At 36.9% G+C, this 27,821-nt stretch overlaps 1 protein-coding gene across 1 annotated transcript; it reads right to left on the bottom strand.

Moving 5' to 3' along the window:
* Positions 1-5,123: 5,123 nt before the first annotated feature.
* Positions 5,124-19,484, bottom strand: AZI2 (5-azacytidine induced 2). Its single transcript, XM_009574421.1, has 7 exons — positions 19,260-19,484; positions 16,706-16,831; positions 16,312-16,411; positions 14,412-14,560; positions 11,938-11,999; positions 8,627-8,742; positions 5,124-5,819 (listed from the first exon to the last, which is right to left on the bottom strand). Exons 1-7 carry the CDS (start codon positions 19,482-19,484, stop codon positions 5,434-5,436), a joined length of 1,164 nt encoding a protein of 387 aa, XP_009572716.1. The 3' UTR covers positions 5,124-5,433.
* Between the last annotated feature and the right edge of the window lie 8,337 nt (positions 19,485-27,821).

Below are 27,821 nucleotides of genomic sequence, written 5' to 3' on the forward strand. Positions count from 1 at the left end.
CTTCCTACTCAGGTTAACAGGAAGCAGCCCTAGATTCTAATCAATGTAAGAAAACATCAGTAGTATTGACAAAGCCTTCAGCTTTGAACTTCAGCAGTGAACTGGAAGCTTTTTTGTTACATCTTGAGTATTTTTTAAAAAGCACTTCTATTTTGTCAGAAGTTACTCACGAATGACGAGAGGGTATAGCTCGGGAAGCCTGGCTGTCTTCCCCCCTAAGCCCCTCCACCTCCCAAAAAACCAAAAGATGTAGCTGCCTGCACTTACTGAGAGTAGCCAGCTGTAGGCGATGAGGGAGTTGCCATTGGTGCAGACATGCAGTACTTCACCTAGCCATCTCTGTCTAAACCGGGGATTGCAACTCTAAGTAATGGATGTTTCTTCATGTTTTTTCATTTTGAAACCAATTCTGCAGGATTCTTATTATTCTTTGCAGGAGTAGACAATTGGTGGAATTAGTCTAGGTGTGTCTCCAGTGTTTTCACGTTAGCCTATTAGTATAAAAAGATTAATTAAGTGGAGAGGCAGGGACTAACTCGAGTAGGTCAGCCAAAGTCTGAAGCGTGGCAATGCCGCTAGCCCATCATAGCTAGTATTTGCAGAAGCATCTGATGTTTTCTAACATGTGACCTTCTTAAAAATTAAGGCGGCATTACCAAGTGTTTGCTGTTCCAATTCTAAGACTGCCTGTTACAACTAGAACCTTTCACAAAGTTGCGTGGCTTTCACTGTAGCCGTACAACTAGCCTGCACCCCGTGCTTACCTCCTTTAATGGGAACCATGTCCTCAGCCAGTTTAAAACCATCCGCTATGTGGCACTATTGATTGATGGAATAAGGTCTTAAAGCGAGAAGACTGATTTGTCACCTAGCACCCTCACACAGTGCAGCAAGGCATCTGCCAGAGTTTCTGCAGGAAAGGGGCCTCTTTGTAGCACTTGGGAGAACTTGGCAAGCACCCCGGTTCAGGCTACACTCTTTGAGTGTATTAAAGCTCTCTTCAAACCCCTGAGGGAAGCCCCCTACAAATGTGAAGTCTAAAAGGAAGGAGGAAGAGGGTGTCATATACTTGCTTAAAAACTTTGCCTTCACAGAGTAAAACGAAAACTCTGAGGAAAGATGAGTGGCATTCTGTAATGCACAGGGTTTTCAAAGAGGAGTGGAACTACCTACCTACCATTGCAGTCTCCGAGTCCTCACCCAGCAGCTAATCTGTAAGCCAGAAACCCATTCTGCCTCATACTAAGTACAGCCATACTCCTCCGCAAGTAATTCCTGCAAGCTTGTGTTCTCTCTTTATTCTGCTGGTCCCAAAAAGGTCAAATACAGTTGAAATGTTAAGTGTTCCATCTAGTTAAAAATCAGTAACAATAAGCACCTGGTTATTTCTTTCATGCTTCTCCCCTAGATCAAACATCCATACGCAAACACCATCATCTTACCACTTAATTACTGTATCCCGAATTGTCTTGATGTTTGAACCACTTTGTCTCTTCCATCTAAAAATATAATGAAATGAATTCTGCTGGACACTGATCTCAGTTCACATCACAACACGTTTACTACAGAGAACAGATTTTTTTAAAAAAATGGTTCAACTGCTTATCAGACTTGGGAATTTGCAACTCGATTAAAATTAGGGTTTACCTTTAGTGCTGATAATAAAAAAATGAAATACTTTTGTCCTCTGTCCTATGTTTATACAATTGTAAGTAGCACGTCACCCCCCTACAGAAAGGGACAAAAGCCTGACCCTTAAAAAAACAAAGCAATAGAACAAACCCCCAAAAAACCACATGCCTTTTTGTATTCAAACTACACAAAGCAACAAGGAAACACCTTACTGCTCTGCGACCACTGTTCTTCATGGGGCCTGTCTGAAGATCAGAAGAAAATGCAGGCGAGTCAGTCAGGTACCGGTGCTTTTCAGTCTTCCTTTACCAGGCCACAGCATCATTAAAAACACAGGTGTCTGCGTAGGAGTCTCAAAGTCTACTGCAAGCTGTTTTTGAAATAAAATTAAATCTGCTTTGCATCACACCAGGATAGTTCATCATTGTATACTTACAGGGGCCTGTGTTAAATTATTTGGAATGGGTATGGTCTTACTGTAACTCCACCATATGTCTAGTACTGCTCTTGTCTTTTTCCAGCTGTAAACATTTGACAGTGCATCACAGCTAATTTGGGAGTTTGCTTTCTTCAGTATGGCTGGTTCACAAGAGGAAAACTAATCAGTTGTAAACCCACAAAACTGTCAGGGAGACTTAAAATGATCAGATTTTAAAAATATTTAAAATGAACCAAACAGTGGAAGTTTACATACGAGTTATTAGAAGGTTAGGCCAATTTCGTGAATATCCAAATACATATTTCATCAGCTTGCCATATGCTCACTTAAACGTGCAAAGCAACAACCTCCTCCAGCCCCAAAAGCTGTCTTCCATTTCTGTTAAATGGAATTAGTGCTTTCTTAAATTAAAAATTGTCAAATCAGTGGGTTGGGTGAAGTTTTAAAATGTTCAAAGTTTGCATTCAAGTGCATTTTTTTTTTTCCGGTGTCATTTAACATACTTACTTGAGGACTTTGGTCCTTCCTTTATGCAATTTTACGGTTTTATTTAACAAATGCACATGTGCACACAAAACACCAGAACCTCTTTACTACAGCTACTTCTGCATGTAATTTGCTGTCACTGTGATGAAAAGCTTTCACTTCTGAAAATGGAAAAAGCACTGTAAGCCACTAGTGGCATGGATTTAAATGACTTTTCCATCCTGAGTCAATGATTGTATGCTCCAGACCAACAGATGCTTCACAAGCCAGCTGGCTCCCAAGTGGCTTCAAATCTGGGGACTTCCTTTTCAAATGTTACGGTTTGGCCACAGCCACGAGCAAGTGGATTGGAAATGCTGCCTACAGCAACCTCTCCGTCATCCTGCCCTCCGCTCTCAGGCATCAGCAGTTCTTCTGAAGTCCCTCTCGGCAAACATCACTGCTCCCTCCTCCGGCGCGGGAGGCAGCACAGAAGATAAACCGAGAGTCAAAGGCAAAGCCCAGAAATTCTCAGGCACTGCAGGGAGAAGCTTAATGCTAAGTTTCCCTGTTACGCAGGACAGGCCGGCCAGGAACCTTTTGACACAAGTAGTCAAACCCCAGGAACACGCTGTAGCTTATGGTAACGAAGTCCTTCTGGTTTCAACATCTAAGAGAATGGCTTTCCCAGAATAACATCAAAGCAGTCTACAGAGGATGTTTGGGTTTTTCCTGAATGGAGGAGGATGAACCTCAAATTAATTGTTTGTATTTGGAATGACCTTTATACACAATCAAGAAATTAAAACTGAGTAAAAAATTTTGTGCGAAATACTGAAAGGAGATTTGTAAGTGAAACCAATTTCAAAGAAAAATAAATTTATTTAAAATCTTACACAGCAGAATTCCTTCATTGCACAAATCAAAGTATTAATCATGTTGATGCCTGTTGGATAATACATTACTTAATAAAAAACCTCTGTAATGTTGAGGTGGGAAACCCCAAAAAGTAAGCTACATTAGAACTAGATACCATATAGCTTATGCAGCCACATGAGAAATGTTTTCTGCTGCGTTGTTATTACACAGGTAGTTGGTTCTATCAGCTAAAGCCTAGTGACTTGGATTTGTTTTATGCATATTGGGTTTTGTTCTATTACTTTGCAAGAGATTGTACTCCCCTGAGTCAGCTGTGTTCATTGGTCAGAATAAATTCCAGCATCTGACACCATTTCCATTAATCAGAGACAAGCCAGTATACGTGAGCAAGATAATAGAAAAATAAAAACAAGTTCTGGTGAATGGGAAACATTATTTATGTATGCTGTTCACTAATACAGTAGGAGGTATCTGGAAGGCATTTTTTCGACTTTGATATAGACAAACTGAAAGAGGAGAAGAAGATGGGCCTCATACGAAGTACTTACTCCACAGGGAAGAAAGCGTCTGGAACCACACTGGTCATGTAGCACCTTGGTAACGCTTTTGCAGCCCACCATTACTACAGCTATGCTAAAGTCATAGCTTCCTCATGTATTTGCAAGCAATTTTAAGATAATTTGCCACTAAAAAGCTGAGAAATTAATTTTTATTACACTGATCTTAAGCTGGACCTGCAAAGTTGAATACTTCACCCACCCACCCATCTGTAAATAACATATTTAGTATTAAGTGTCTTCCCACCCATTACAAGTTAGGTATCACGGATCTAAAATACATAGCATTTTTCTTCAATGTATCGAGCAGGCAAAGGTATTTCACTTAACCCTTTGTATTAAGCCAGATATGAAGCAGAGCAGTTTTAAAAAAGAAAAAAAGGCATAAATTGTATTTGTCTAAAAACAGTTCTTGGCCTTAAGAGGGGAAAAAAAAAAAAAGTACTTAGACACCCATAATCTATAAAGCAGGCAGTTGCAATTGAAATAACTCTAGCTGTTAGTGGCATACCAAAGATACCACAAAAATACTTCTTATGTATATCAACAATGCTACAACACCTAGTCCGATCAAATTAAGGCTTTGTTTCTTTAATAAAAGAAAGGTTAGTAGGCTTCACCACCACACAAATACAAAGTCAAGGTTCTGGTGCTGTGCAAAGGAGGCACAATAAGGATAACTGCACTGTGGACAGGATGATGCTGTGGCAGGCACCACTGTGCGCAGAATTACGTCGGTTTCCTACAGCATGAACTGAGGGAAAAAAGCTGAACATCCAGGACTCAGTGTGTTCAGCAGCATTACTTATGATCCTTTGTAATTCACAATAAGGCCCAAAATGGTGCAATCTAAACAGGAGAGCCTAGGAGTGATTTTCCTCTTGCCACTATGCAATATAAATCAAGATTTTGACAAAAAAAAAAAAAACAACAAACTCACCTTTCTTGGTTCAAAATTATGTAAAAATGCATTTCTAAACCAGAGGAATCAGAAAGTTAACTGAAAGGAGGAAACGAGAGATAATCCAATTCTTCATTTTATGTCTTTGAAAAAAAACACTGCCAAAAAATAAGCTCAGAGCTGGTATAAGTTTCAACACAGGATACCAAGTATTTTCTTGATAACATACAAATAGCAAACAAATACAGAACTGGATTACTTTGTTTTATTCCAAGAACTCACTTTTCAGTGTCATCTTTTCCAAATGTACGCTATTTGCAGTACAAGACTATCTAGGCCCCATGCTAGATCTCTTTATATTTACATTATACCAGCACAGCTTTAACTTCAAGGAACTTGCTCCTGATTTACAGCAGAGGAAGACCAGTCTTTCTGTTTTGGAACTAGAATTAAAAATAAAGAACATTTCAGGCAATTTGTTTTCCCCCTTTAAAAGTTCAAGCGTTAAGGTGCCTATTCAGAACCATTCTAAAAATGCCTCAGTTCATTCTAAAAATTGCTTAACTCTTGTGCAGACAGTTTTGATTACACTGATCCAGGTAATCTGCTGGACAGTTTAGCAAAGTTGTTTTATTTATTTCCCAAAACACATTCTCATTAGGCTTCGGAGGACTTGGAAATACCCAGGAATTATCTTCCAGAGAGCTCTTTCCACAACAATGGTGTTCCTGAAACGTTTTGCTGTCAACTGGAACGGGTCTCTCATCTGTCCATGCTTGTAGAGTCACCCTTTCAGATGGGGTTTTTAAATATCCCGGCAGAGGGGCAGACATAGCATTGCAGAGTACTTCATCATTTTGTGAGAGTTTTTTATAGACTACCCCAGGTGTCAAATTCAGCTTTGAAATGCTCAAGTCAACACATTGTACTGGTACAGCAGAGGCAGCTGAAGAAAAAAGATAAAAAAGATTTTAAAATGACATTATCTAACGCATTTTTCATACACTCCAAATGTACTACAGTATAGCAGGTATGTTAAACCCAGTGTTTTCAAGCTACAAATTTTCAGACCGTATTTTACTTCAGTAACTGCTCAGAAGTTACGAACCGAACATCCTAACCTCCTCAGTCTGATTTTGCAAGGTGAACCAGAGACCCTGAAATTGCAATGTCTAAAACATGCCCAACACGACGAAAACCTCCCAGTTCCCACCTGAACACCAATGAACTGATAATCTTTTTGACAAGACTGGAATGAATGCTGAAACAGAGAGGATTTTCATGCACTTGGAGAAATCAACCAGATTCAGAACACTGCTTACACATAGCATGCTTCTTCCTACTCTACTGATTCTTTTAACAAGTTGTGTTCTCAGGCTGCCAAGAACCTGAATCCTCCCTGTCCATGAAGCAGTAAGAGGGAAACGCATGGTGTTCACAGGTCCCCTGTGCTCCGCTGCCGTCTGGCTTCTGAAAGTAAAGCGACAGACCGCAATGTTGAGCTTTCTGAAATTCCAGGGGAGTTTTAAACCATGCTAGGAAGGGGAGGATTTTGAAACAGAACAGCATCTACCCAAAATGAAAGAGCTGCACCTGCAACACACATCTGAACAGATGGCCAATAGTTTATGTAAACATGTAATGACTCCTGCAGTTAAAGAAACTGACGTCTTATGGGTAGTTTTCTAGAACAGCTATGAAACTTGAGTACGAACTGTGATTTGTAACGTTAGTTCTTAAGTGACAGAAAGAGGAGCCAGTATCTTGGTCAAAGAACACAACTACCATTTGTCACTAAGAATTAAAAGGCGGTACCCAATCTGCAAACGTCAGCCGAAAGCACTTTCCAATAGCACAGGCATCATAACTGAAAGACCTGCTAAGGAACTGGATTCAGCCTCTTTGTGCTGACGGGTGTAAAAAGCAATTTGAGGTCTACAGACCGTTAGAATTTCAAGAAAAATGGAATACACTGAAAATGGACTGAAAATGTAAAAAAACCCATAAGCGGGGACACATTTGTTGAAAATGCCTCCATACATAAATGACAGCTAAGTAGAATCCACGTTAACTGGTACTGTTAACATCACACATAGAAAAATGAATACATTGTGTTCTGCAGACTTCACGCACCTCTCATAGCGGCAACTAGTTTGTATATGGTAAAATAGCTAGTACTGCAGGTATAGGAAGTAGAAGTTTTAAGTTAATTCTACTCATATTTTGCATAAGCCAAGATTTTTCTATAAATACAAGCACAGATATATCTGCATTGCATCCATAAGTGTGGCTGACAAGCAAGGTAAACAAAAAATAAAAACAGTTTTCATTTCTACCGAACCTGTCCACTCTCACATGCTTCTGAAAAAATACTGAAAAAAGCCTACAGAGCAAAAAGCAAAAATCCATTCCTTCCCAATTAATCAATAATGCCTTTTATAGCTGTGGATGTACAACTGCATTAGCAACTGCAGAAAAATCAGACTGTTCACCAAGCAGGAGAAGAGAAAAATCAGTACTTGTGTAGTGGCAAGGCAGATAACTCCAAATTAAAAATAAGGACAGAAAGATACTCCATGATCACATCAAACCTCGACAGACTTAAGGATTAAAAACTCATTCAGTTCCCAGTTTCTCTGCTGAAGTTATTTGACAAATGTGTCTCAGAATTGCAGGAACACGGACTCACCTGGTAACAACATGACCAAGTCTACAAAGTGTGTTGATAGTTTATCAGCCAAGTAGCAGAGAGTGATCATTAATCACTGCTGGCCACAGACAGAGGCAGTGATTGACCTGGAGGTGAGGTGAATCCTATCATTACCTTACCAAGCCAATCAAAGCTGTTTAGAAACAAAATGTCTTAATCTTCTAATGGACAGGGACATCGGAGACTTTCACCAATATATTGTAACCACGTTCACTGTCTTTCACCGGCATCTTCTGTATTTTGAACCCAGTAAATACCACAATTGAAGTGAGCAGAAAACAAAGGAAATAAACACTGCGATAGACAGTCAGACTGATAGTCTGGCCCCACCAGAGTAAGAACGCTCTCTCGTAAAGCATTTGGCTTGAGAGAAACACAGGTATGAAACAGAAGAACCATCTGATGAACTGCTCACAGAAATTATATATACTTTATGTGGAAATTATTTTCCCCTTAATTATTTGCAATGTAGCAGCAGAAATAAGGCAGTTTTGCAACCCCAGTATTTTGACATTCAGAAAATGTCATCTTGCATAGCATTTTGCTATAAAGACAACTTTTCTGAACGCCAACATAAAGAAATATGCAATCATAAGGGAATTTCAGTCTATTAAAGTCTGATTTTAAAATGTTGCCGAATTAATACTTTATATATGCTATACTGGGAAAATAAGACTGCGTTTGCAAAAAGATTTTTTCCCCCCTAATATGAAGTAGTTGTGGTAAAAGGTCAAATACGAGTAAACTTAACACCTCAGCCTTGTGCACATAAGCAACACTTGACTGAGAAAAAAGCCACAAGGGGAACAGAATACAGTACTGAAGAAAAAACACATCAGCAACACCTTTATGTGTGAAGTTGACCAGTATGAGACAGAAGCAAAAGCAGAAAATGGGTAGGCTGGAACCATAATACGGTCTAGCTTATCAACTTCAATTGATGAGATTCTGATAAGATATGATAGCTAGTTGCTTTTTAAAATGGTACAGCTTGAATCAACGGTTTGTGTTTATAAGGTCTGTTACTGCAAACACTGACTTGCCTTTCTTGGTTGCTGTTGGGTTTGGTTTCAGTTTTCGTAGAATCTCAGCTTGCACGTCAGTCACTAGATGCAAATTAGACATTTCTCTCTTCAGTTCCCAATATGCTTGTTGCACACTTTCAAAACAAAAATTTTTAAAAAGTTAAATAATTGCCACCTCTAAAGCACCCTCATGCCTATTAACATGCTTATCAAAGCATTAACTTAATAAATCATTTTTGCCTGACATACACTGCAAATTTTGCTAGAGCACCATAATTGAAAATGAATTGAGCAGTACTGATAATTATCTTAAACTGATGGACCTTTGTATATTTTATTTGACTCCTGCATATTACAATATATAATGTATTATATATTAACATACTAGATGACACTAATAATTTCAAGTTCCCCAAATGGAAAGCAATATGAAGCATATTCTCCAATTTCATTATTTGAAACTAACCGTCTTCCCATAAAATTAGTAATCTCAAAGGAATACTTTTAAAAAAAAGATATTAAATGGACACTAGATTGCAAACAAGGTAGGGTATTAACTTTGAATGGCTTCTGATAAATAACCACACACACCATCATGTGTTATGATCCTAGTAATGTCAATTGATCATAATTTTAAATATTCAGTCAAAACCAGTATTTGGGTCTTTACACCATTCACTTTGCTACAATGAATTCAGACTAGATACCTGAGATTCAAACTGACCAAACTAAAATATAAAACATACTATTTCATATTCCAGTCATCTAATTTATGTTAATACACTGCCTTATCAGACAATGTAAAAAATAGCGACCCAATTCATTCTCTGATAAGACAGCATAATATGAGAAACATATTTAGCAGCAGCAGCACTGTTCCAACACTGAAGTTTCAGGTTATTAGCTGGTAAGAAAATCAAGAACAAAAAAAAAAAAAAAAAAATCAGAAAAGTCAGCATCACCATAGGTTCCTTGGTAAAATTTCAAGAAAAGGCTCACTGAACACCACATTTATGTTGATTAATAATTAACTTAGTGTTCAAAGACATAAGGATGCAATAACTTAAACATGAAATCAATGATTTAATTTCTTTTTAATGCTTGACATTCTACCGAAACACATTTATTGAGGACAAGTGTCATGGATGAGAGTTCTCAGAATATTTCTTCCTTCCTCACTATATTCACCTAAAAGACATTTATTTGAAAACAGTTCGGTGCCTCCAACTATTGTTGAGATGACTAAGAACTACTAAGCTATATAACAACTGTATTTTCAAACATGCATATATACAGATTTCTATCCCTCTAAAATGGTAATTTAGGATCACTCCTGCATGAAATTTATCAGACATAAATGTGTTCAAAAGCGCTCTGAGAAACAGTTATCATTCTGTAATGCAAGTTAACCTTGAAAGAGTTCCCTTAAAACAAAGAAATTAAGCTTCCTTCTATGCACAGAAATATTTCCCCAGAATACAAACATGCAGATTCAAAAACTGTGTTAAAGAACAGAGAAAGCTGATAGTTTAATCGGTAATATATTAGGTATCAGCAATTCTGATAGATAGAAAGTTAAAATTTTCAGAACTGATATTTCAAGAAGTTCAGCTGAACCCGTGGCCTTTTTACTGCAGAATCCGTTTGGCTCTCTGAACCTTTAAAAGATGACAATTTTAAAATTAAGTTGATGTGGCAACCACACTTCATTTATTCATGTGTTTTGGTCTCAAAAACAAGATTAAACAAACTTTAGTTATATGAAAACAGAACTGTCCAATATTTAATATAGAAGTGGTAAATACAAGAACAGCTCAGTGTCTGCCACCAACCAGAAGGAAAGTGCTTAGATTAATTTTGTAACGTGCATTTAGCGCTTTTAAAAGCATCTTGCAAAGGGATGCAGGTACCAGAATTCCATTTAATTGTTTTTGTGGATAGTGACCTAGAATCCCATTGCAAAGCCTAATTTTCAAGGAATTTGCAATTGAAAACCAAAGATTCCACGTGCTTGGAAGTTTATCCTATACTGCCTTCTAACGTGTAATATAAACCTTGAATATGATAGCCTATCTAAATCTACAGTAAAATAGATTTGCAAACCAAGAATTTAAAGTCAGATTTGCAGGCTGCTGACAAATGTTAAATAATTACTTTCCAAAAAGTTAACTAACTGCAAATGCCTCCATCTCCCATAAACAGCAGGATTGCTTGCTACAAGAAATGTTTCGCAAAGGAGGTTTTCCAAGTGTTTTTCCACAGATTTTTGGATGGGCTTACATATTCAGTACACATTACACATTCATTATTTATGTCATGTTACAATAAACACAATACTGTACATACGCTAATTCAGATGGTTGCCACCTGAACGTCACTTTGTGGAATAAATTTCCTCTGGAAGATTAAAGAGATAACTGCTGTACCTTGAGATAACACCTTTTTTCAGGTGTGTAAGACTGACTATGAAGCTCCAGCAGAAACCACGAGAAAAAGTGTTAGCTAGCTAGCTATCCAGTCAAGGTAAAGGGTGAAAGTGTAATTTGCATATAGCGCGTACAATATTACCATCATTACACCAGAGAACATATGAAAAGAACTATCTGTACTGTTTTCTTTTAGTGAGTGATTTCCTTTCCATCCCTTCAATACTCAAGTAAGCAACAAGGTATTACACTAAACTGTCATTATGAAAGACCACTCTTCCCTCTTGTGGAAAATCGTGTAAGTACATGAACAGGCGTAACTGGCTATAAGAGATGCAGTTAGTATTTCACTTCTGCAAGACAGAACATTTGGGAACTTTCATGCATTCATGAATTGTTCTTTTGCATAAAGAATTAAAGGATATATATACTTTCTAATACAGCAGACATACTCAACACAGGATAATATAGGAGTTTATATCATAAGCACAATTATTATTTGAATGGCTGCAAAATGAGAACAAATGCTTTCTGATATTGTAGCACTTTTCTGGAAAATTGCTATTTCTTTTTGAATAGATCAAACAATGGCTCCTCAATATTAAAAAAAAAATCCTTTAAAATGTCTTCTAGTAGAAATATTACTGCACTGCACTAAGAAAAGTAATTTAACTTTCATTTTCTGTACAACAATCTGAAGATGTAAATGTTTGCTTACCATCATCATCCTGGACTACCAATGTAACAAAGAAAAAAAAATTACAATGATCTGCTAAATCAGTATACCTAGACTTGAAATTAGATTATGTAATTTGAAATAACACATTTGAACAGGCCGCAAGAATATTTACTTGTTCAAATAACTGTCCCTCAGTAAACATGAAAGCCACCTGATTTTCATACCTCTGGATGTCCTGCCTTTGAAGGAGATCTCCATTTAATGGATTTTTGTCTTGAACCTGGTCCTGCATAACAGAGCAAGGGGAAGATAGAGAAGGAATGAACATACGATTTCAGATCTTCCATCTGAAAATACTGCAGTAAAACTACAACTTTGCTAATACTGAAATTCAGAAGTAAAGTAGTCTTCATTTCTATTGGCTGCAGTGGTTTTCAAAATGGACATAAAGACTTCTACTAGAATTTCCACTTAAAAATGCTTAAACTACCTATTTATATGAAAGCGTTGCGCAGCCACCACCATACTCTCTCTTTCTCTTTTTTTTTTTTAAAAACAGCTGAGCTCTTGGAATTTGTGATTCTTTGAAAAGCAAAAATTGAGAAAGGCTTTTGACTTCCATTCAGAAAAAAGTAATCAATCAGTCTTCTCTTGTTCTTTCCCTGCCCCAGTATATGAAGACCTTTAACTTAAAGCAAACTGTTTCAGTATACATTTACTTCTACAAGTTACTTTTATGACAGAACATAAATTACCCCTTGAGTGTGAAAGACTGCTTTAAAATTATGCATACAAGCAGCCTCGCTGAAGTTAACAGAACTGTTTAACAAATCAAACATTGTGCTTGCTTCGTTAGTCATGTTCCTATTAGACCCTCACCTGTGATGAGTTCCCATTCATACACCTTCTCTTCATGTTCCCTTCCTACTATCATTCCCTCTAGCCAAAGCCGTTACGAATTTTATACCTGTACTGTGGCTTCATAATAGCCTATATACATTGTCAATATAATGTACACACTGCATCAACTACAATGCAAAACCCAAATAAGAATATCTAAAACTAGAAAAAAATAGAAAGTATACTTGCCTAAGGTAGAAAACATCTGAAAATGCTAACTAATGTAATTAAAAACAGTAATAATGAAAATACCAGTTAAGTTTGAAACACTGCTGACTTGTCATTGCCCATTGATCACATTTCCCTGTACTTCACCTGACAATTTTTGCCCCTCCTGAAGACTTTCCCACTACAACCCATCAGAGATTCAATTTCATAGTTTAAAAAAAAAAAGTCGCACTATATTACCCCACATTTGAAAACTTGTACCTTTTTATTTCCTATATTAAGCAGTTACCAGGATCAAGAAGAAATGATATAAAAAAGAAAAAAAAGAAGAAAAAAGCTGTTCTTATATTTGTTCTTTGCAACAAAAGCTGGCAGAAGCATTATTTAAACAGTGCCACGTCTAGTATTCCTTACAACTGCTATTTTAGTCTGTTCTTTCTAGCAACATTCACTCTCTCAATACAATCTGCAATCTTCAATTATTTATATAGCTGTTACTCTATTCTATAGAGCTACCTGAAGACACCAGAACTGCATACAAGTTACAGTATGCCTTCAGAATTTACAAGTTATTGAAAACACCTAAAAGAATTGCAGATACAAGTGAAAACAACAACCAACAGTAATGGAAGTTAACAAAACACCTCACATGCCTTCCAGGTACCGTGCTTTATCCCCACCTAGTGGAAAAAACACAGACTAAACCTGAGACAAGACAATCGACGCACGTAAGCCTGTCCGTGTAAGCTAGGAGCGTGGCATGACAGCAGCAGGTCTGTAGAGACACATTCAGTGCTGAGAACCCAACACCCCAACTATATATGCTTTGAGAGCAGCAGGGGGAAGGACTTGACTGCAGGCTAGCTCTAGTCTGGGCCCTGAATGCCCAGGAGAGGTTGGAGTGCCTCTTCTTAGTTTCATCCAAAAGGAATCCAGTTCCCATACTCTGATTGCTCCGTAATGCAAGGCACAGTAGGCAGCGGTGATTAGGATATTTGCTTCAAAAGTACATTTCTGTAGTAATGTAAATATGCCCAAAGGAAAAAGAGCCAAAGAAACATTTCCAGACACTTGCCCCAGGCTAAAAGAGGTACAGCAAGATTCTGGAAACCTTGTTACAAAAATCCACTTTTCTGACAAGCTTCATGCAACTACCCTAAAGAAAAGTGCTAGAGCTCCTCAAACAAAGTTCATGGTATCTTTTAACATAAGCATTCTATTGTTTTAAAAGAAAAGAAAAGAAAAAAAAAAACAATCAAACAAAAAAAAACCCAAACCAAAAAACAAACCAGGTTTTGCCCAAACTTTCTAAGAAGTCCAGCTCAAGACAAATACCAGGATAGAACACTTCAATCTAATCGGCTACTTATAAGAAATTGTAAAGCTTTATTTTTTGTTGTTACGTGAGCAACGTCTGGGAATTCTCACCTATGTAAGTGTACTATTTCCAAGAAACAAACCAGTCTATCAGAATATTTAAGGTTAATTTTACTGGGATGTTAATCTATCACTCAATTATATACTTTGTATCTCTTTTTTTACTCTTTCTTTTGCTTGAACAAGGGATTTAAAATAACGCTATAACACAGTCAAATCTAGTAACACAAAAATTCTTTAAAAATAAAGGTACCTTCTGCTTGGATTTTTGCAACTCCTTTCTGAGACTGCTGCACTCTTGCTTGAGCTTTTCTAGATCATGTTCCAGACTATGCACTTTCAGGTCACTGCTCAGCTTCTCTATTTCCCAGCTGGACTGAGTACAATTCAGATTTTTCATCACTGTAAGAAGACAAGCAAGACAATCAGATTTCAGTCTCAGTTCAAGAAATATAACTCAATATGTAAGGTTTCACCTCAACCAGCCCATGCCCTACAACAACGTTATCCTGTACATTCTGAAGAAACTGCAGTCTATGACAACACAGAAATAGTAACTCTGGTAAAATTGTTGGCAGAGTAGTAGTCTATTTTCTGAGTTTAAAGTACAGAGCCCTACTTTCCAAGAACGCACTGGAGATTTTACATAAAGAAAAAGGAAGTAACAGCATAAAAAGGCACTGGAAATACAAAGATCTGTTAATGGCAAACACGCATGATATATGCACCAACTTGCATACTTCTTACATGCTTTGAAAACAAGAGCCTTTTCCCCCCTCAGATTTATATTGTTACGTAATTTACCCTAAGTTTTTCCTGAGTTTAATATAAAAAAGTTCCAAACAGAACTACAAAAGATACAATCAAAACAAAAGGATAAAGCCTAGAAGTTACATAAGTCTTCTTATTAGACAGAACAAATTCACACGGTCGCTATTAAGCAACCTAAGACGATCCTAGCATCAAATCAGTAGTAGGACGCTGGTTAGACAGCAAGAAAAGAAAGAACATGACAGGAAGAAACCCCCCAAGTCTTCAACTACATGGTACACTCACTTCCGGATCTAACAATTTAAACACGCTTAAGCTACACTGATTTTTCCTAAACAAGGTACTCGGAGCCCATTTATGAGTAAAACTGATTACTAAATAAGGCTTGAAATCACCACATTTTCAGAGCTCTCTTTATAAACTCTGCACTTCTTACCTCCTTAAACCATGATGTCGTCAACAATGATACTACTACTACTACTACTACTACTACATGTGGTTTGTTCTTCTAGGTTTAAAAACTTCTGCAATTGAAGCAGTGCATTATATGCTTGAGGTCCTCTTGCAAAGTAATCCAATCAAGCACAGCAACACTTACAAGCACCCTTCAAACGACTGCATTTGTACAGAATCTTAAGTCCAGTCCATATCTCTAACTTTACATAGATGGCATTTTCTTCTTCTCTTTTTTTGTAACAGTACATTAATAAAGATCATTTTTTCTTCCATAGTGTTTTATTTTACATACCTACCATCTACACAGCACTCTTTACAATGGCAGTAACAGAAGCTGGATTCGGACTTTTGGAATTGCCAGGGTACACTGTTTCTGTTTCCTCTTTCCACCAGGCTCTCTACAACCAGCATCTTTCTACCTTTCCTCATCCCCCAGCCCTTTAAAAAGCTTGTGGTCGACTGCAGCTGTTGCTATACAACATCCTCTTGTACCTGTCATATCCCAACAGTGAAGTAAAGCAATATACCAGATCATCTGCAGGTACCAGAGAAAGTGGTATCAACTGGATAGTGTTCAATACTTGAACAAGTATGCCTCCGCCCCACTCTGAGTAAAAGGTGGTGGGGTCCAGAGATGTACATGACTAGCCTATTAAACTGTCAGGTTGTGCACATTTCTCAAATTATTAAATAATCTACAGTGGAAGAACACGACAGCCTCAGATCTTTACCATGGAGCTCCTCATCTATGATAATAAAACATGTCACCATTTACAAGAATGAACACATATATAAGCTCAAGGTATCTCACTGCAGTATACTCCTCTCTTACCTAGCCACTGTATAGAGTTAAACCTCTTCATGCCCTGAGATCGTAATACTAAGACTAGTCAACATACATTAAGAGGAAGCAACCAAATGCATACCTTGTTGAGTTTCCACTTCAGTTCTTAGTTGTAACAGCTCTACTTCTTTAGACTGCAACTGTTCATTCAAGGCTTTCAAGGATTCCGCACTTTCTTTCACCTATTTTCAGAAGGTGTGGGGGGGAGAAACCATTTGTGAAGCTTTTTTCTATCATATCTGACAATTCAACTTTTTTTTTTTAAAAAAGCAAAACAAAACAAGAAAACTATTGCTTTGATTTTTTTTAGCATTAGCCTAGACCAGTAATAACATTGAGATACTTAAAGTATAATCATGTACTTTAAAAAGTGATGTGATAAAACAAACACCACAGATCTTCAGCAACAGTAAACATTTACTAACTACGTAGTACTTATATAACATGCATTTAAGTCATTACTTAAAAAGGCATACCATTTTATCCAGTTTGCTTTTCAGATTATCTCGGTCAATGCACGCCTCTCGATAGGCTTGGTATGCCTTATTTACTTGTTCACGTCCAACTGAACTGCATTCCTCTTCCAGTCGGGAGCCAAGCAGCTGAAAGTTTAACAAACAAGAGAAATAAGAAGTTTCATATGTTATATTGAGAACTGCAAAATTTAAAAAGTGCAATAGTACAGTCTGCAACATTAAAATAAGTTTGTTGTGTTTTGTTTTGTTTTTTAGTTTAGAAAATAAATTAATCAAATATGTTGATACGAACCAAAATTTTCTACAAAAGAGCAACAAAGGCTGTCTACAAATTCTGCAATCTCTAACCATACTTAATGCTTGCTAGTTTACTGCTATGAGTATTTAAAAACCATCCACAAGTCATGATTACTCACACTGACAACCTTTTAATCATATTTTTTCCAGGCTCTGACACAACATATAGAAAATTAACATCCTTTTTTTTAATGACTCGTAATTTAAACAAAGATTTTTTTCAGAGTGTTTATGTGAGAAAAGGCAAAGCAGAATTATTTTACAAATAACTGTTAACTTCCAGTTCACCTCTATCTCATTGCCTGCTAAGGCAAGAGACAAGCAAGGGGGGAATAAACACTACCAACTAGATTGTCAGAAAGAGGGGAGCACAGTTAAAACATATTCAGTATTTTTAATAAGACAGAAGTCTTACATCAAATTACATCTGTCCATATAGAAAGTTCTTGTTTTGACTAAGTATTGCATTATCCTTTTCATTCCGTTTATCCTGCACACTTGCTTTAAATTATCGAGGCATTTAAACACATCCAGTGAACCTAATGTAGATATTTGCAACAGATTTATATATATTTTCTTAAAAATTAAGAGCCACACAACACACACAAAAAAAAAAAAAAAAAAAAAAAAATCAAAGATGTGACCGTTATGTATCTACCTTAAATATCTCCTCTTTTAGGTGTTCGCTTGAAAGTAAGTATGGGAAAGCAAGCCACAAAGATAGGAAGTTTCTGCCCTTTGCTTTTTGTATTGACCCTCTAAGTATGTGTACTACTCATTTTAAGTCTTGTCCTTTACATTTTCCTCCCCCAAGTAAAGCCATTCAGATAGAACATAAGCCTTTCCAAACTTTCTGGAAGTTTCCATACAGTTTGAAATTTAAAACTCAAAATGGGTAACTCCCCATTTATCTTTTATCATGCAGCTTTACTAGCCATTAACAAAGATGGAAAGTCAGTTCTGTTACTTAACAGTGTAGGCCTTCTCAATGCCCCTCTCTCATAGAAACATTTTTATGGTATTCACATACTAAACCAAAAGTTTTCTCTATGGAAAACAGAAGTATCATCTTCAAGACAATTAAGCTGAACCAGGCTTAACCAAACCAAAAGACACAAAACTAAAAGGGACTGTCAAGATCATCAAGTCCTGTTAATTTTGAGTAACCACGTAAAAGATGTTACGCTCAGCATGGTTCAGAGAATATTCAGTCTAGAGCTCTACTCCCATGCCCATCACCCACAAGACGTTATATAAAGAAAGTGCTGAGAAAGTTTTGCCTTTTGACAGAAAGTCAATCCTGTCAAAATAGTCATCAAGAACTCCTGAATAGGCATTTCAAAATTGAACTCAACCTCTTCATTCCAATGCCACAAAATAATACATACTTTGTAAGCTTTTAAGAGTCAGTAGCACATACTTAGGACTAAGTCCTAATAAATGTCTCAGCTCTAACTCTAGGATCTATATCTCTGTCTTGTATTAACAAGAAAGCAATCTATCAAAGTCAAGACCTTCTGCAGTACAAAGACACTCACTACTGAACAATGGATATCCGTTTCACAATAGCATTCCTTACTAGGGGAGAAAAGCCTGTGTCATGGTCAATTTTTAGCTTTAATGAACTTCACTAGACCAAGGCCATGAGAAACTGCATATAAAACAAATTCCTAGCTTTCTTTATGTTTCAGAATTACTGCATCAAAAAATAGCCGGGCAACACCTCTATGTTAAACATTGCAACTTTGTATTTCATGTTTGAGACTGCTATTAGCTAGACCTAGGCGGATACTCTTATCAACCAATTATTCCTTATCATTTCAGTATGCTGAGCCCAAGAGATTCTTTTGATAGACAGTTCCTGGATTCTGGCAGTTTATAGACTTCACACCTCATTATTCAACAATACTAAGTCACATGTGCCCAGGTTAATAAACACCATAAAGAGGTAGATGAAATACAGTAACGATCCAATGCAACTACACGTCTTTCTGAATCAAAGCTAGTGTCTTCGCAGGGCACTACTGCATTGCATCACATACATGCCCAGTAAGAATCAAAAATCCCAGTATGACTTAACTAGACTACCAGAAGAACAAACTGTGTTTCACTTACACAAGCAAAACAATTTACCAAAACTTTTAAACTTGGAAATGATTTTAAGTACTTATTTTAAATACTTATCCATCTGCTCTGCCATCCAGCCAGGAGCAAAAAAGTAGCTGCTACCAGAAGCTGGTAAATTGATTTTTCTTACCTTCTCTTCTAGAATTCTCACTCTTTTTTTTAAGAAAGAGTTCTCCTTCTCTGTCTCCTTTAGTCGTTTCTTGATATCTTCATATGCAGTGACAAGTGCGAAGTGTGAGGCAACAGACTCATCTCCACTGTAAGATGAAACAGGAATCTCCCCGTCTCTCTTATGAGCGTTGTCTGCTTTTTCATGGTTCAAAATACAGATGTCATCCTCTACCAACTCCTCCATGACAGCTGTTAAAAAGACAGATATGAGTGCAAAATTTTCATAAAGACAAATTCATCATGAGTCTCGGGTCTGAAAGCCTTCCAAAATAATACTGCAGGGTGTTTCTGTCTAAGTATGACAAGACTGAATAATCAGGAAATATCTTAATCTTGCAGAAAAATCCCGAGACCCATTTTACATTGAAAATACGCTGGTTAGAAAAGAAGCATCTTTCACTGTCACTTGATAAAAACATTTTGAATACACATCAGATTTATGAACCCCCAAATTAATTTTTATTAAGGCTTAACACCATCCTAGAATTTGGCTGGTACCAAATATCCGAACTCCAAAGGAATATTGTATTAGAGTTTTTGCAAGTCAGCACTGAGCAGTAAAAGAGATTATAGTTGCAAGAAATTGACTAACTACTGTGGATCCTGAGCATAAGTGCCAAATTTCCTTCATTCTTGAATGCAAATATTTATACTTTTCCCAAACTTTAAAATAGAATCTTAAGATACACTTGCATTAGTCCTTAAAGAGGCTGCATGAGTAGCTATTTTTTACTTGGGCACAGTAGAAAACATCCTGCCTAACAACAATTACAGTAATTCTTGACTACAAGTATGGTGAGAATGAAAACACACTCAGTAACATGATCTGCCTCAACATGCATGGAGAAGACTGACAATAATCTCACCATAAGAAAAGTATCACCCTAAAATACTAGGCAAATCCACCTGAATGACAAATGCAAAGTAACCATTAGATTGAGTTTTTGTTACAACACACATCATTTAGGCACAGCAAAACATCCAGTAAGAAAATAGCACCTTTTAAAAACTCCCATTACTTTCTTGAACTCCAGGTCTTAAGGGAAAAGCTCCAAAAGCATTTTCCTTAATGCTACTAGATACCAGGAACAAGTTCAGGGGTTTGATTTAAAAACAAACAAACGACCCCCCCCCCAAAAACCAAAACCAAACCCGAGCAAACAAAAAAGGACACAGCTCATTCTTATTTCGTTATGAAGATCAAGATTCCTCGCATTTATATGCAATACTAACAAATGCTATTCAGTACCTGATTACATTTCTTCCCCCCTCCCCGCCCCAACCTACTGATGCTACTTCTACCAACACCAGATGTTTATTTTTACTTTTTCCCCTTGAACAAATCCTTAGGTTCCTGATGATTAGCTAATGAACCAACAGAAATGCTGGAATGAAAGAAATGAGCATAATGAAGACAGTTTGTATTGCAGGAAAAAGTTATTTCAACAGAAAGCTGACCTGATCAGCAGAACGTAGCAGGAAAGACAGGCATCAGTGAGGGAAAAACCCACAGCCACAATCATCGCTGCCTCTACTGTGTATTTGCTATTTAAATTCAAACTAGACTTCCATTTGTTTAGCGATACTAAGAGGTAAAGGGATCAACGCCCTGGAGCTTATCTATGTGGTCAAATTTCTCTCACCGTGCTAGCAATGGAAAAGCAGCATTATGAAGAGCTGTAGCACAGCTATAGCTGAACAATGGTGCTGTTATCACATTTGTCTCAATTTGCTCCAAGCCAGTTAGACAACGTGATAAAAAACTGTGACAGCTCGTTTATACTAAATAGAAAGCAATGGAGTTGCAACAGTGAAAAAACACAAGAAAACTACAAACCTACAAAACTGAAGTCCTTTTAACGGTTATCTTCAGGAGGCAAACAGATGCCTTGCATGCTGTTTGATGTATTCTAACAAAACAGGTAGCCTAAGCTTCCCTTGCCTGTTGCTCTGCCTCATACTTAAGTAGAAAGAGCCTTGCAAAAATGGCTCTTCTTTTCATTGCAAGAATAGTATCACTCCACGCACAAGGTGACCTTGACCAAAAGCACGACATTATTCAAACTGCATTAACTGACTCAAGGAATTGCTCATTTTGCCTTCTAAGATGAGCAAAACATACTAGCTTTTTCTCCCCCGTTTTACAAAGGGCCCTGCAAGCCTTCTCACCCATCTCATCAAATTCCAAGAGCTTGCCTTCTCAAGGCAACACATCTTCTTTTCTCTGAACGCTAGACTCACATGTCATTAAAGAAGTGTCACAGCTTATCATTACCTCTTGAAGAAAGCAGCAGATTGTGTGACCTTGAACATAAAATACATCTTTATCCCCACACTTTCCTATAGCTCCTAAACTTGAGCATCATACATTCCCTATTTCTTGCACACATCAGTTCCACCAGGAGATGGTAATAAGGGAAAACAGGAGACATCAGAAGATGAGACCATATTTATTCTGTATTTTGCTAACTAAAACTTACTGCCTTGATGAGCTTCCAAAAGAGCAAGACCTTCCAAATAACACTGAGCATACACAAATACTATTTTATAAATTCAGGTACACACTTAACCCACACCTACTAAGAGGACTAGTTACACTAACATTTTTTTACTTGAAAGATCTCATTTAGTTTACAGGATTATTCAACTCTGGTTTTCTGATGCTGCTCTCTAAGACAGCACTGGATGCTATTTAGAAAACAAGCATATAATTCCACATAATCCAAAGGGGCTTGTTTCTAAATTTCCGCACACAAGATAACCATTTCAGAAAGATCTGACATACGCATTTTTGACTAATCTTATTGCAACTAAGTGACGACAAACTGCCCACAAAATAAAAATCTATTTCTCCTGAGAGACAGGTACCCAAATAAGACACCTTCCTCTCGGCTCATCCCTTTAAAGAACAGATCTGATGATGTAACACTTTGGAGGGGAAAGTGGCCACTCACCTTACGCAGGCTTAAATGAAGTAAGTGGGATATTCAGAAGGAATTGTGCAATTTTTCAATTTTTTGCTTCAATTATTAAAAATAAATAAAGTTATCATGAAACATGCTTCTCTGTACTGGAAGCGCAACAGTCTGTCAAGAAGGGAAAATCACCACGATATTCACATTGTATATACTTTATTTTTATCTTTCATTATCTCTATTAACATAAAGTATTAATAATATCCACATACCATATTACACTGCTATGACTACAAAAAAGTGCAGTCGTTTCAGCTTTACAAGAGACATGATTCAAATCACCATTGTCATCATGCCCAACAACATGGAAACAAAACCGAGACTGCAGACAGACACCACTTTCAAATAAATGGACAGATTTACATAAATTGAAATTTGAATGCCACTGAATACCCACTTACCCAGAATTTCAGAGCACCACATGAAGGAAATATAATAATAGAATATTTACATTACTCTAAGTTTAGCATAAGATCACTTCAAAAAGCCATAGTGTACATCCTCAGAAAACAGAAAGCTGTTGGTATTTCTTCACAGAATAAACAAGCCACTGTAATATCTAAGAGATTTCATGATGCTATTGTCAGTCAATCTGAAAGGAAAACTCTTTACATATTTTATTCTAAATAGCTCCCCATTTTCTCCCATAATAGTTACTCTACAAACCCACATAGTTAAATTTTTAACAAACTGCAAAAATTATAACAAAATTACAGAAGAGAAAAAAAATGAAGAAAAAATGCATTTATCAAATCTCAGGTATGAGTTAATACAAAATAATTTTAACAGTTAACTATTGGTAAACATCAGTCTGTTACCTGTGCTTACTGAATATTCTTTTCATTGCAGATTTCAAAAAGTTTCAAATCTCACGGTCTACAAAACTATATGATAGACATTTTTTAAGAAAAAAAAAAAGTGCTATGACCTCTGTATTGGATAGGTGATGATGACTCAAAAGTGAGTTATAACATATGCATCACTAACTGCAGTAACATTAGATGAGCATGAGGAAAAAGTCACATTAGAAAAATTAGAGCAGCAGTGCTAAATATAACCAAACAAATCGACGCAGCCTAAAAATCAAAAGAAAACAAAAACCTGCGAACAGTTTATCTCTATGCTGCAAAAAACTTTCTGAAGTATTTCCAAAGGGAAAAAAAAAAGCAAAGTTACTTCTCCAGCACCTGCTAAGCCCGCATGAAAAGGCCAATAAAAGATATAAGCTCATAGAAGAATAAAACCTGGCAGTTAAACAGTGTAAGATCAGCAGTTCTATAAAGGTCATGGTGAAATGCACAGTTCACCCGGCTCTTTGTTGTGCTGTCAGGAAAAAGGAAAAAAAAAAAGAAGAGAAAGCACACTCACAAATACTACTTTTTCCATAAGAAGCTCTCTTGTGATATTAAAGCGACAGACAGAAACCCTGAGAAGCCAAAACCTTACAAAATGGGGCTGTATCTGTAGGAAATCCCCATCTACAGCTGTAGCCTTTAATTTTACTCTTTAACGACAGGAATCAAAATTTAGTTTCTCCAGTATTATATTACCTTGTCTTACATCGTTTAAAAATATGAACTGTAAGCAACAATCAAAGAAGTGCTTTCTGACATAATACATGCATTTATATAAGATTATCCCACAGGTTATGACTCCTCAAATCTGGCAGTCCCAGAAGGGCTTGCAGGATGGCTGTAATTACTGAGTCCAACCACAGACCTCTGCCTGCGTTTTATGCTGTTTGGCTTCTCCGATTCAAAGCTATGCTTGTACGCACTGCTGCAAATGCCCCAGAGCTGTCACTCTAAAGCACCCGAGTGAATTTTGATCTCTCTGGAGTTGCAATTCATGAGATAATCTGTACTAGAGTAACCAGTTAAAATGAAAGATTTCCCACTAAAATATTTAAAGTAATATACAGACAAGTTAATGTCTATGAATACAATTGATGTCCATCTCGGCCTACTTAAAGCAAGCTTTACAATCCCACTTACCACACATCCCATCTCAAGAAAGGTCTCCCTAATACTTTTGCCTGTGACAAAGAAACACGCTACATTTTTTTTTTTTTTTAGAACGATCTGCACATAAAATAGCCTACTTAAAAGGACTTTAATCTTTACTTCCAAAAATAAATGCATTAAATGAATAGTATTATTGTTTGTATTAAATAATTAATGTTTAAAAAAAAAAAACCAAACAAAAAACCAAAACAATCCGAATACACTGTTGGCAGGACATAATATTAAGTTCTAGCAGGAGTAATTATGTCCACTGTTTATAAGCACACGAGTTTGAAGAGAAGCACCACTTAAGTTGTCTTTCACATACTGTAGAAAAGAATGGTTTCCAGAAACCACTTCTGTTGTTCATTGATGCTTAATGTAGGTTACAGAACAGCTTTGATTTAATATATTAAATATCTTGAGAGTAAGAATGTTTTCCCATTTCTTACTAATGCTGGACAGAAATATAGCTTTTCTTTTCATAGAGCTTTACAAATATTAGTCATTAACACCATGGGATGTAGTTAAATATAAAACACATTTTACATAGGATGGAACACAGGATGCAGAGGCTCTAACAGCAAACAGACCACTGCACAAACAGATTTCTGTAGTTTGAAATGCTAATCTTAGTCTCGGATCAGGAGGAGAGAGAGTAAAAGCAGGATTACATTAAATTTTTCCCAGTATCACACAGATTCCCATTTTGCCCCATCTTTTGATTTGAAAGAGAATAGAGCGGTTTTCAAAATATTTCCAAATGTCAAATGCGAATAATTTCAAGATGGTATTTTCCTCATTTTTTTCAAGGCTACTGAGAGTCTGAACCATTTTAGTTTACCTTCCAGACTTGAGGGGTTTGACTTCATAATGGTAGTATGAACAGTCTCCAGCTGTTAATAATAAGAGTATAATTTTTGTACTGGTTTACCTTGTCTTACATAGAAGGGTGTATATATGCATGTAGACATAAAAATAAAACACTAAATTCAAGAAATGCCTTTGATCCACAGGAATTCTGAATGAGTGTGTTGCAGCCGCCACCTTAATTTGAGAAAAGTTGTACTGCTTTTTTTTCTTTTTTAAAAGACACAGCAGCACAGCAATGAAAAATACCGAATTCCTGCAGTCAGCATCAAAAACTCCACACAATATATGGAGTATAAGACACATGATGCTAAAACAAGCAAGACTTCCAGTCTCTTTAAACATCTATCATTTTGCATCTCTCTCTCAGAAATCTTAGGTTCTCTTTGATTCCAGTCATAAACAGTCTGTTCCACAGACAGAGACATCACTTTTTACAGATACTTGCTCTATTTTTAGAGCAAAAAATCTGCATACACGCATCTCAGTAGCTGCTAGCTTTCACCACTGCTTATCCTTCCGTATGGGCAAAGTCCACAGCCCCAAAGCACTCCCCAAGAGTCCACGTGTACAAGGACACAGCCCTGCAGCCTCAGCATACTTGGTGCTCTTTCAGAAACACGTAAGCACATCAGCTATGGTGCTCTTTCAGAAACACGTAAGTTTGCGGCCTCCAGGAAATGGAAAGTCACTGAGCACATCAGGTGCTCTTTCAGAAACACGTAAGCACATCAGCTAAATCAGACTTCCAAATCGCTTTCGTTTTGCGGCCTCCAGGAAATGGAAAGTCACTGTCTCTAAGCTCACAAACCAGATCGCTGTCGTTCTTCTATCGTGGGTTAAGCTAGAGGAGCCAAGCAAAATCTCCTCAGGTACAACAGGCAATTTTTCAATCTCAAGCTTTTTACAATACGTAATCTACTCTCACAAGAACTAGAGAAGTACTAAAAGTCCATTTACTTTCTCTGAACAGTTTCATACTCCAGTATCTTCATCGCTAATTTGCAAATCCTATGCATCCTCATCATAACATATTCAGTTTGGCTTTCTGTGGATGCTGTCACAACAACCTCTTAAAAAAAAGAAAAGGAGAGGGGGGAAAAAAAACCCAAAGTTGCAGTCAATTAAATATTGTCCTCTCAACATCATATAATCCTGTTTATTAAACTATTAAATTTAATCTTGAAACTAATTAGAAGCAGTACTTCCAAAGAAACACAAATAGGAGCAAGATGGCTTCTGGCTGTTAAACCTTTCTAGCAGCAAATATAAGTATATTCAAAGGTTACTGAAAAACCCATACGTTCTCATGCTAACACTGAATATTATTTTAATAGACACTTTTTTGGTGTTCATTCCTTCCCATTTCAAAATGCTTATAAAGAACAACTATTTACGAAAGCTAAGAGGGTTTGTTTTAGGGTTTTTTAATCTTCTTTTGCAAAACAAACAGTAGGTCCTACCTCCCAGTTGTAAGTTTCCTCCCACTCAATTCAACTGTCAGATTAATTCACAGTCACTAAGTTCACAAGTTCAGTGATAAGGTATTATGAAAGCCTTGTATAATTGCATTAACTTTTAATTCAACTGGAAACACACCTCACCTGTCACAGCTATTAAAAGGCAAGTTAAACTGAGTCACACTGATGGCCCTTGGTCATCCTGCAATTCACTTACATAACGCCTGGAGGTTTGCAAGCCATAAGGGTGCAAGGACAGGGTGCTAGATAATCTTGTCTAGGTTCCCTTTTCCACAAAAGGTTGGACCAAATGATCTTTTCCATGTCCTTTTGAACCTGGGCTGTTCTATGATTCTGTATTCACGTTTACATCTCATTATTTCAGACAAACCTGGTCATTTGAACGCAAGCTCCCCATAGCAGCTTGTAAGTGGATGACTTTGAATATTCAAGTTACTTACTCTTCCCTTCTCAAACTTCATTACTTCTCCCCAAATGTATTGTCAAATTTTAGTAGCATCTACCATTTTATACACTAAGAACTCCAGATAAAATATTATATAATCATGTAAATAATAGTTAATTAATGCAATTATAGTATAAACATATAACAAAAACATAAGACTGATTGCAAAGTTGATTGTGGATAAATCACATACGTATGGAGTCTCTCAAACTCCCCCCCAGCAGAACCCACCATTGACTTCTACCAAGCTAGTTACCAGCCTGACTCTTGTATTAATCCCATCATCGCCATTTTAACAAACTGGATCTTGTTGCCACTGTAACCATCTTATTGAATATGGACTCTCTATCTAGACTTCCTCTGTTTAGAAAATACCTGTGAAAGAATGAAAACATATATCAAAAGGTAAATCCACACTGCATTTTATCCCATTTACTTCTACCTTTTGGCTTATTTTCTTCTAAATAAATCAGATATTGATAGCACGCGCAGTAACGGGTCTGCACTTTTTCCAGGGTAGTTTTCAATTTCCTAAGTAGACATCCCTCATTTAACACTTTCCAGTCATAACGCACAATCCTCAATTCAATACTTCTATCGATATCATAAGAACAAATGTTACTGGATTTGCAACTTCATGTACAGTTTTTCCAACATTGTGAGATGAACTTATTCTATTTGTCCACCCTGAGCATACTAAATACAGTTTGTTCACGTATTTGACCTCATAATTTCACACTCTCTCCA

The sequence above is a fragment of the Fulmarus glacialis genome, unplaced genomic scaffold, assembly GCF_000690835.1.
Source record: "Fulmarus glacialis isolate BGI_N327 unplaced genomic scaffold, ASM69083v1 scaffold28563, whole genome shotgun sequence".
NCBI lineage: Eukaryota > Metazoa > Chordata > Aves > Procellariiformes > Procellariidae > Fulmarus > Fulmarus glacialis.